The sequence below is a fragment of the Phascolarctos cinereus genome, unplaced genomic scaffold (assembly GCF_003287225.1).
Source record: "Phascolarctos cinereus isolate Bilbo 61053 unplaced genomic scaffold, phaCin_HiC Scaffold_726;HRSCAF=1367, whole genome shotgun sequence".
In the NCBI taxonomy this organism is placed as follows: Eukaryota; Metazoa; Chordata; class Mammalia; order Diprotodontia; family Phascolarctidae; genus Phascolarctos; species Phascolarctos cinereus.
In genome coordinates, this window is record NW_027556098.1 from 351,221,790 (window position 1) to 351,233,470 (window position 11,681).

Consider the following 11,681-nt stretch of genomic DNA (forward strand, 5'->3'; position numbering starts at 1 on the left):
AGGGTTGAGATATTTTTTTTCCTGTTCATGTCATGAAATTCATAAATTTCTAAAATTGACATAGGAGGAAAGTAGTGGCATTCCTAAGTGTTGGGCCTCATTCATGGGTATTGTAAAGTTTCCTTAAGGTTTTCTCCAGCAAGGATTGCTCTTCTGGAAATGTAATTCTAAGACTTCACAGACACAATTATTTACTAACAAAATACTATAGTTTTAATGAACTGTTTGCTGTCTATGAGGCAGAACTATTTGTTACCGTACTATTAGATGTAACAATCACTGAACTAGAGAAATGCTAAAATGATAGTCAAGTGATTAGTAGGTCTCTCAAATTAAATTTTCATGAAATTCATGGAATCCAATAGATAGGCATACCATTTATTAGTACCAACAATCATGAAAATAACAATGATATCATCATTATCTTTGATGCCTTCTTTACTTTCTACTAGGTTACTATTTTAGTGAATCAGAGACAGTTAGCTATTAGCTAATAATTACTATTTGCTTAAGCTTTTCTCCCTCTCCTCTGAGCAACTGTTGCTTTCTTTTCCTCCTATTTTGGCTGAAAGAGTCTAAGGACATGAGTGCGAATCTCATGGTTTTTGATACAGTAGACAATGGGGTTGAGAACAGGGGGAATCAGCAAGTAGACATAACCCATAATGATGTGAATCACAGGAGGGACATACTTCCCAAAGCGGTGGATGATGGATACACCCAGCATGGGGATGTAGACCAGCAAGACAGCACAGATATGGGAGACACAGGTATTGAGAGACTTGAGCTGCTCCTCATGAGAGGCAATGTCCAGCACCATGATGAAGATCTTTAGGTAGGAAAGAAGGATGAGCAGAGAGTCCATACCAAAGGTAAAAATGATGACAGTGAGACCAGTGATGCTGCTGATCCTATTGTCAGAACAAGAGAGTTTAATGATGTCTGGGTGCAGGCAATAGGAGTGGGAAAGGACATTGGCCTTATAAAATTTAATCTGTTTAATGAGCCATGGTGCTGGGAAGATTGCTGAGACAGCCCGAACCAGGATTCCCAAACCAATTTTCATAATGGTGGAATTGGTCAGGATAGCTGTATACCGGAGGGGGTTAGAGATGGCCACATAACAATCAAAAGCCATGGATAGCAGGATGCCCGACTCCATGAGGGAGCAGACATGGATAAAGTACATCTGGACAAGTCAGGCATCAAAGTTGATTTCACGGACATTAAACCAGAAGAGCTTGAGCAAAGTGGGCAGGGTGGTGGCACAGATGCCCAGGTCACTGGCTGCTAGCATGGAAAGGAAGAGGTACATAGGTTCATGTAACGTCTGCTCCTCCCAGATCACTACCAGGATGGTGCCATTGCCCACAATGGCAATCAAGTAAAGAAAGCAGAGCACTATAGAGATTTGTGGATGAGATGCTTCCAAGCCAGGAAAGCCAGTCAGAAGAAAGGGTCTGAAGTGACTGTTGTTGAATGACATCATTATAGTCAGATGTCAGTGCAACATTCTCTAAGTCCTGAGTCCCTACAGTAAGAGAGGCCAGAGTTAGTCTACCTGATTATTATAATTTCCTCTAAGCAATCTTTCCTTGTTATCTACTTAAGTGAGGCTTTGTGATGGTCACTATATAGATATACCCATTCCTATACTTTCAGAGCTGAATTGTGAGACAAGTATACTGGCAAAAACAGGAATATAAATAATAAGCATTGAAGAAAACCAGGAAAACCAAATTACATTTTCCTATAATATTTGTAGCCCTTAACTCCAAGTCTTATCCAAGTTACATGTTTAGTCAACAAGCATTTATTAAGAGCCTACTATGTGCAAGATATTCTGTTACTGGATAGCAATACAAAAGTAAGATATTCCTTGACCTCAAAGAGCTAACACAGCCCAGGGATGGGGGTGGGGTTTGATACAATGTTCACAGGTAAATATAGGTTATAAAATAGCAACAACAGTGATGGTGGGGAGTACTACTAGCAAACAGGGAAATCATGAACGATCTGAAAGAGTGGAATTTGAGCTAAGCATTGGAGGGAGCTAGTGATGCCAAGAGGCTCAGAGAGAGAGTATTCCAGGATTCTGGGATAATCTATGCACAATCATAAAGGCGGGAGATGGAAAGTTGTATATAGGGAGTAGCTCATGGGTTGATTTACCTGGATCACAGGGTGCATGAAGGTGAGGAATGTTCAATTAACTTGGAAATAAGCTAGAGTCAGATTGTAAATAGCTGTAAATGTCAATGAGAGGTATGTGTTTAATAAATTAATTTAATCTTGCCATTGTTAACATCTTCAGTCAATAGAAATCTTTTCCCTATCTTGTTAATGTGCCTGAAATTATTTTCATTCCTCTCTTATCTTGTAGTTATTGTGTAGCCTTCCTAAGTATCTCTTCTTTTTTCCCCATGAAATTAGTTAGAAGAAAAGGGAGAGCTTCTTAACAAGACAAAGAATGTTTTTCTTCTTTAGAAATGTGAAGTTCTTCTCATAATCTTGTGAATAGATGTGCCTCCACAGAATGATGATCTATTCTTTGGATCTTTCAAGATATCCTCTTGCAAAGGATATAAGACTAGGATAAAGAGGAAGCTGAGTTCATATTCCTCTGAGAATACTGCATTGTAACTTACTTATTTTCCCTGGGAAGCAGCTCTGTGACAATTGTATATCATCTTTGTAAATATTAAAGAGAAGAAAAAAATTAATAATCAAATTCTTATTTTAGGCTCCAGAGAACTGTGTCTAGGAGCCTGGCAATTCATAAAAACAAGATTCATATAAGATGATGGGTATTCACCTTCAACTTCAATGGGCTATACTATATTACACAAGGATTAAGAAAGAGAACAGACACCTATAGGCCCCAGGGAATCAACAGTTGATAAGAACAAGATTCATACTGTCTATAGAAGGATGGTGGATATAGCGTTTCAAGTCCCCAGGGCCTTCTACAGCAGTGGGCCAAGGAGGTTCATGCCAGGCCAAGACCTCCCTGTACACTGCTTGGATTCTAGCTTCTAGGGCCTACCTTTTACAGCCTCTTCCTATTTTGTGACAGGTCTCCCACATTTCCCAGGCTAAGCCTTCAATTTCTTTCTCCTATAAAGCTGGCTTCTCAGGGCCTCACAAAAAATAACATCACCACCTGCCATGAGCTTTGATTTGAAGGAAAGACCTTGAAGTATAGTCTCCTGCCTCTTCCAGTGGTCCTTTACCCAGCTACTGATACTCTGCCTGGCCTCATTCTTCAATAGTTAGCATAACCCCACCCACTATTCTCTCACCAACCCAGTGATTTAGACTCTCCAGCCACTGATATACAAAGACTATCCTCACTGCCACTCCCTCATTCCCAGAAACTACACTGAAGATCCTGGAGTCCTGATCTGCTGGTCCCTCACAATGTATCCTCTGGAACATAACTAACAGCATTAACACATTTCCACAATTAACAAATTTCCTTTAATCATTACCCTTTTCTATCTCCTTCTACTTTATAGCTCACAAAGACTTTGGGTTCAGTTTTTTTTTTTTTTGCTTTGTATTTCTTTGTATTCTCAGTATTTAGCAAAGTTCCAGAAATACAATAAGTGCTAAATAAATATTTGTTGATGGACTGATGTCAGCTGAGTGACTATTTCATCTATTTGACTGATGGATTACAATTAGATTTCAGGGGTGTGAGATTTCTAGTTTTTACACTATAGTTTATCACACTCACATTTCTCATTGCTAACAACTCTTAAGTACCCTATTTGTCTTCCTCAGCCCCAACTATCTTTCATCTTTCCTTTACCATTTTACTCCACAGGCAAACCCAAACTGAACAGTTTAGAAGTATGGGAACATGATTAAGGTTGGGGCATGACTCAATATAATTCTTTCACGTTGTAAGCTTTGGGCCTACATTTAGTTTTAAACAAAGAGGACAAAGAGAAGGGAAGGTAGGAGAAAGTCTCACCTTTCCACTCATCAGTCTTGGAAGGCTTATTGGAAGTTTGACAGCTGTCTAATAGAAGAGAGGCAGAAAATCCATTAATTCTGGACATGCAAATAGTCAATTCACCCTCCAAGGAGTCAAACAAGTGTTTATGCTTGAGTCTCTTTAGGCAAAAGTATTTAATGAGTCCTTACCAATTGCTCATGAGCAGCTAATATAGTCCTCATTTTCAGTTTTTATATCTCTTGTCATACTGGGGATATGGACACTGTATTTAGCATCAAGATGCAGGGCTCCTAGTCTTGAATCTATTTTTTTGAGCATCATAAAAATATCTTAACATGCATAGAAGAAAAACAAATTCAGAAGAGGACACAAAGGAGAACAGCTTTTTACTACTTTATTGAATTTAATATACATTTTAAAAAGACAACTGAACATAAAATAAGTTGATAATTTCATATAGTCCTTTTTTGCTCTTTGCATATTGAAATATGTTTGCCAATTTTTAAATTAATAATTAAAAATGATCCCAATTTAGCTACATATTTACTAACTTTTAATTGTGTGACCAGGCAAGTTGCTGGACCTTGGTTAGTACTGCCTCATCCGTAAAATTTTGGCTTGCTTTGGTACATTAGATTAAGTCCCTTCTGCCCTCAGTTTCCTCATTTGTGAATGTCATGCCTCCTTCACTCTAGCTTCTTCCTACTCTTCCTCCTCCTACCAGAACTGATGGCCAAAATCTTGGAACCCTGGGCTCTCATTGATGAGCTTTCACCAATTTTTGCCCTTACCCAAGTCCACCACACCACTTCCCAGTCAATCCTCTGCCTGGATTATTATGCTTGTATTTCCTCTTACCCCTCCCAACTGCATGTTGTCTTCTACCATTGGAATTTAAGCCCCCTTAGTATTTATGGGTTGGAACTATTTTGTTTGCTTGCATTGTATCTTTAATATTTAGCAGAATATGGCACATAGTAAGCAAATAATAAATATTTTGACATTCATTCATTATTTTATTTTTTTGCATTCTATGATTCTAAAAAATAAAATAAAGCCAATCTCCTGTCCCTGAGATAAACAAAAGGCATAAGAGGCAATGTGTTTTATTAGGAAGAACTCTGGATTTGGAATGAAATGACCTAAATCAAAACCTGGCTTTGTCGCCTGCTCTACTACCTATACAACCTCTATGAACTTCAATCTCCTCATTTATAAAATAAGATTGAATTTTAAGACCCATTTCAGCACTGAATCTTATGATATTATGAGAATAATTATGACAGCAATCACAGATGGAACTCAAACATAGGTCTTCTTCCTCTGGGTCCTCCTTTCTTCTTCCCACTATTCCAAGCTGCCTCTTTACATCTCAATTACCAACATCCTCACACCTATAGGTAAACCTAGAAGTCTATAGCTAATTTTCAAGGTATAAACATGTTTTTTCATAAAGAGTTTAAGCATTAAAATTATTAACTATCACAATCAAGACTCCCGTGGTCTCTCCCTTACCTGGACTTTGGCTGAGGGAAGGTCTTCTGAATGGAAAGGTCTATTTCCCCCAGAACAATCACTATCTGGAGATAGGTCTTATCTCCTGGTGAGAGATAGATCACTTACTTGTAAAGTCAGTTATGAAAAGTTCTAAGGTTAGCTAGAGATCAGAAGAGATAAAGGAGAAGTTCCCAGTCCCCAAGACGTATGTTTTCCAGTGACTCTTACCAGAGAAAGAGACTTTACATCATCATCTGGTCCCCATCAGCAGGAGGTGGGAGAACAGAAGGGACCTCCGTAGGGCATTCATAATCCCTCAGGTGCTCTTGCTGTATCTATGGGGAGAAATATCTGGGGTCAATGGATATATCTATGCTGGAGATTCCCCAGAAATCACAAAACCTTAGAATTGTGGTCATGTAATCTTTATCTCTAGCTTTTGGAGTATAATTTATCAATATACAGTGAAAGTTACAAAAAATAATTGTGTTCTTTGGCTTAATAATTCAGTTTGGGGGATACAACAGAAAACATTATTGAAAATAACAGTGACAATAGCAATTTAGTTAAAGACATTCAAAGTTGTATTACTTATAAGTACAGAGCCTGGAAAATGTATAAGTAAAGAAATGTGTAAGTAAATTGTGATACATTAATTTGGTGTAATACCATAATGTTAAAATTCTCAAGGATAAGGAAAAAAATATGGAAAGATCTTTATGAAAGAGTGTCAATTTGAAAAAGCAGGACTAGAAAAAAATGGGATATATTTAACATTGACCATTTAAATAGAGGAAAAATGAATGTGAATGAATCCCAATTGACACTTCAAAGGAGTAAATGATAAGTTATGATATTTTGGGGGATGTATTTCAATTATTTCAATGTAAATAGCTACAAAGTGATTATTTGTAATGATGTTTAATATTGATAACTTATTTCTAAAGCAGTGGAAAAGCAGTAAGGAGATCTGGGTTCTTGTCCCCAGGTCTATTAATGAGTGACCATGTGACTTCGGTCAAGTCATTCCATGGTACTTCAGTTTTCTTTCCTATAACATAAAGGTTGCCAGTAGGAGGTGCTCAGTATATGTTTATATAATGACTTATCAAATTCTTTCTAAATTCCTGATGCCTTCCCAAAAAGCTCTATATTTTCTTCAGTCCTCAGGCTGCCCCCTCCATGCTTGGCATCTAATACCTTCTTGGATGAATAGAACAAAGAGCACTTACACAAGGGTTATCTCCTAAGACACAGATAATGCGGTATGCATGAATATGAAGTCCAGAAAAATTGTATCTTTAATAGTATTGTATAAGCTACATGGAGTAGTGCATAGAGTGCTGGGCCTGTGGTCAGGAAGACTCATTTTCCTGAGCTCAAATTTAGCCTGAGACACAAGCTGTGAGACTCTGGGCAAGTCACTTAACCCTGTTTGCTGCAGTTTCCTCATTTGAAAAATGAGCTGGAAAAGAAAATGGCAAATCACTCCACTATCTTTGCCAAGAAAACCCCAAATGGGGTCATAAAGAGTCAGACACAACTGAAAAACAACTGAAGAACAACAACCACAGTGACAATTGTAAAATTTAAAAGGTTTAATGTCAAAGTCATGGAAAAACTCCAGAGAGCAGTAGTTGTATGGTATTTAGCACAGAAAATTAGTCCCATATGCATGGGAACTTCTCATAGAAACCTACAGTTACCCTTACAAGAGCCCCCTGAAAAGCCTGTTTCCCACAGATAGCCACCATGGTGCAATTTAAAAGTATTTGGCTGGTAATCAAAATATCTGGAGTCTGTTTCTGGGCAGAATGTAAGCTCTAAGAGAATAAGAATTGTTTTCATGTTTGCTTTTGTAGAAATATAACCAATATGTGTCAGAGATGGAAGCTGATCCCAGGGCTTTCTCCCTCCAAGGAAAAATCTCAGTTATTTAAGTTATATTATCTCCTTCTGGCATGTAGTAGATACTTGATAACTACTTGCTGAATTAAGTCACTTCCCATTTTGCCACCAACTTGCTATTTCACTGGTTTGGATTCAATGCCTTCTAAGTTCTGTTATCATTTTAAAAGGCTATATAATTAATTTTTCATGTTTCCTAATGTGGCAGGTTCTTGTCCCTGACACAACTGACCAAGTTTAATATTGAGAGCTTCTTTTAATAACAGCCTCAAAATCATATGCATCCCCCAAGGATCTTCCTTTTCAAAACTAGAGTGTGGCTTGTGTTTCTCCTAGGGCTCTCAGTTCCCCTGCATGTACTCAGGTTAACTAGAGAATTGAACTATGAATAGGTTAAATTTTAATGAAGAATGAATAGAGAAAGAGCTGATATCTAGACTCTTGGCAATGCAATTGGAAAAAATATATATCTCTTTGGTATCCTTTTTTTCCCCCTTCCTAGAATTTTAGCCCTCAACCCTAGCAATCTCACTGAACCACTAAGTGAAATAAAACTGTGCATCTAGAGAGAAGTACAATATACCATTTGGCACCTTTTCTCAGTCATTCTTGTTTTTACATTGCTCCAGTGCTCCTCGGTGGCTCCCTTCCCTTGACCTGTATTTCTAAACATGGCATCCAAAATAAATTTTGCATGAGACATAGAGAGTGCTTGATTTAAAATCACAGAACTTGGGTTTGAATCCCAGCTGTGTTTCCTTTGGTAACTCTTAACCAATCTGGGTATCAGTTTCATCACCTATAGAAGGAGGAAGTAGGAACAGATAATCTCTGAGAATGTTTCCAACTGTAACTCAAGTCTGTAACTGACCTCAGTTTCCCTGGCCTTCATTCTTTATTATCTTGGCACAGACTCTCATCAATGGCATGTGTATTGTTCTAAGGCACTTCCTCTCATGGGTTTGCCAACCCTAAAGCTGTCATTGTCTCCATGTACTTCCAGTCTTTTCTTGCTTTGTTCTCATTAAACACAGTTGGAAAGATGGGATCTTAAAGAAGTGAAATGAGTTATCTGGGCTGACACGATGAATATGCAGCACAGCTAAAATTAGACATCCATCTCCTCTTTCTTGCTCCACTATTATTGTTGTTGCTGTTGTTTTTTCTTTGCACTATACTCACATGGAGAGGAGACAAAATACTCATGTTTGAGGAAAAATTATGAATTCTATTTGAAGGAGCAAATGTAGAAGGGTACCTTCAGTATACAAAGACTTGTGGTTCATAGAGCCCTTATTTGATAAATGAATTCCAGTTCCTAAGAGAATAGAGAGAGAATTGACAAGTTAAATTTGGATTATGAAGAGATAACAGTAGGCCCCTATACTTGACCCTAAAGTCTTTGAAGGTAATCAGATAAGGGTTGTACTTTATAACATCTGAAGCTATTTTCCAGTTCTTATATTTTATGATTCAGATTATATGTTTTTTTAATTCTAGGAATAAAGGATATTTGGTTCGGAGAAGAGAATACATGATTACTGTCTTCAATTACATGGAGGATTGTCATTGGAAGAGGGTTTTTTTCCAGTTGTCCCTAGATAGGAGAATAGGAACTATGGGCAAAAATTGGAAAGGGGTAGATTTCTATTCATTCTAAGGGGAAAATGTGTGGAAATGATAATGATCAGGAAAAATAGACTACTTCAGGATTAGTGGGTTCCTCTTCATTAAACAGCTTTAAGAAAAGGCTAAAGGACCATTTGCAGGACAATTTTAAGAAGTGGATTCTTGGTTAGGAACACAGTGAATGAGGTGACCCCTTGGATGCCTTCCAAGTTGGAAATTCTATGAATCTTTGAAATCAAATAAAATGTACGTATGTATGTATGTGTATGTATGTGTATATATCTATATATCTATATATCTATATCTATATCTATATTTTTATATATTATATATATACATATGTGTGTGTGTTAAATAAAACTTTTTTTAAATAACTTTTTTTTTCCAAATTACATTTGGATAAAATTTTTACATAATCATTGTCACCTGGATACTATACCAGCCCATGTGGGAGCTTTCCATAAATAGCTGAGTTTCTGGTCTTCATTGCTACTACCAAGGATATGAGAAGCTTCTTCCTAGAGTTGAGATTGAAGGGTTCAGGTGGTATGAATGGGGAAGGCAGAGCAGTTACTGCTGTTGGGATCAGGCTTGGGCCTATCAAGTGCTGCTAGGTTTAATGAGGAGATTGGAGAAGCTATGGCTACCAGTGATACTTATATTACTTGCTGATTTCTCTTTTTTTTTTAATTATGCCTTCTCCTCTAAAGCTACCTTCTTCTACTTACTTTGTGTGTAACCTGTATATATCAACCTACATATATCATGTCCTCCGGGGAGGCCTGGTTGTGAATGAATGGAGCATGAACATTTCCAGCATGGAAATTCCAGAATTTCAGGAAAAGGGTAACGGGTAGTGTTGAAGACCAAAATGAGAGGCATTCTGTCTCAGGAGAGTCTTGGCCAAAAAAAAGCTGGGGGCAAGGGAGGTCTGGATGATCTCATTGTTTAAGTATTAGTGACACTTCCTACTATATTTCTGTACCTCCTCATTGAGAGCCTGTTCCTTGCCCCCCAAGCTCAGGGCTGACTATCTTTATTCCGTAAGTGTTCCACAGAAGCAGAAAATTCAAGTGAGCAGTTAAGGAGAAATAAGGGTCACTGGACAGATCTAGTGCTATTACCCTTCACTCTAACTCTAAAGTTAGTCCCATTCCTTCTCAATCCTATAGACATTTATGGTTTCACTCTTCATGTGTTGTCCAGCCACTATACTGTGTGAAGCTGATTTTGCTTTTTATTTTATTTTCATTAATAGTATTCCCCCAATTACATGTAAAGATAGTTTTCAATATTCATTTTTATAAAAGTTTGAGTTCAAAGTTTTTCTCCCTTCTTCCCTTCCCTCCTCCCTCCCCAAGACAGCAAGCAATCTGATATAAGTTATACATGTACAATCAAGTTAAACATATTTCCAAATTAGTCATGTTGTGGAAGAAGAATCAGGAAAAAAGAGAAAAACCGCAAGAAAGGGAAAAAAAAGTTAAAATAGTATGCTTTGATCTGCTCTTGGATCATTGTATTGCAGAAAAGAGTAAGTATATCATAGTTAATCATCACACAATGTTGCTGTTACCATGTGCAATGTTCTGATTCTACTCACTTTACTCAACATCAGTTCATATAAGTCTTTGTGAAGCTAATTTTGAAGAGTGAACTGAGAGTCTTATTTGGCTCTGATCCTTCTCTCTTCTAAAGCCCCTTCTCCCAAAAACTTATCCCACTCCACTTCCTGTCCTGAGGCATGAGGATTCTGATTCATTATATTTGACCATATCTAGTTTTAATGTAAATCATCCATGCTACCCTCTGGCTATCTGGCTATCTTTAGCCCCATACCTCCTTTACTTCCTGCTCATCTCTTTTTACCCTCCTGTACCCATTTTACATTCACATTTCCTACCTCTAGTTCTGAGAAAAGAAAGCAAATTAATAATGCTATCATTCTTGGAAAAGATAAGTCAATCAGTTGCTACACTCACCATTCCTTTGACTTCCAATACCACATCATTCTTACCTGATGACTACTTTTCTCTTGTATTGCCTTCCCCTATTAGAAAGTAACTTCCCGAGGGCAAGGACTATCTTCATGGCTTATATTTGTCTCCAACACTTAGCACAGTGCCTGGGATACAGTACCTCCTTAATATTTTTTCATTTATTCATCTTTATACCTCATATTTAGGGCCTTGGCATTTACTCCAATATATTACTGTTTTCTTCCATCATTTCCTCCAAGTATGGCATTGTGTGAATCTTGTCTCCCCAACTAGGCTATGACAACCACAAACGGTACACATTTCCTTTGTTAGCTCTTTTACCCCTTAGTGTCTGAGACAAGGTTGGGACAGATAAAGCTAATGATGATGATGACAATTAACATTTCTTTAGTGCTTACTATGTGCCAAGCATTATGCTAAGTGCTTAACAATTATTGCATTTGAGCGTCACAGAAACTTTGTGAGGTAGGTGCTTTTATCCTCATTTAATAGACAACGAAACTGAAGTAAACAAAAATTAAGTAGCTTATCTGGGGTCACATGGCTAACCAGTGTCTGACACCAGATGAAGATCCAGGTCTTCCTGACTCTAGGCATGATGTTCTATCCACTGTGTCATCTAGTTCACAACTAAGCTATTGTTGGAATGAACCCATCTGGCCTAGCACATACACAGTCAACAC

General features: G+C 37.6%; 1 protein-coding gene across 1 annotated transcript; it reads right to left on the reverse strand.

Moving 5' to 3' along the window:
* Positions 1 to 556: 556 nt before the first annotated feature.
* On the reverse strand, positions 557 to 1,189 carry LOC110195085 (olfactory receptor 51I1-like). Its single transcript, XM_020967732.1, has one exon. It carries the CDS (start codon positions 1,187 to 1,189, stop codon positions 557 to 559), a length of 633 nt encoding a protein of 210 aa, XP_020823391.1.
* Positions 1,190 to 11,681: the final 10,492 nt, after the last annotated feature.

Excerpts from the sequence above, each read along its gene's own strand:
- LOC110195085 (XM_020967732.1), bottom strand. The coding sequence starts at position 1,189 with ATGTACTTTATCCATGTCTGCTCCCTCATGGAGTCGGGCATCCTGCTA.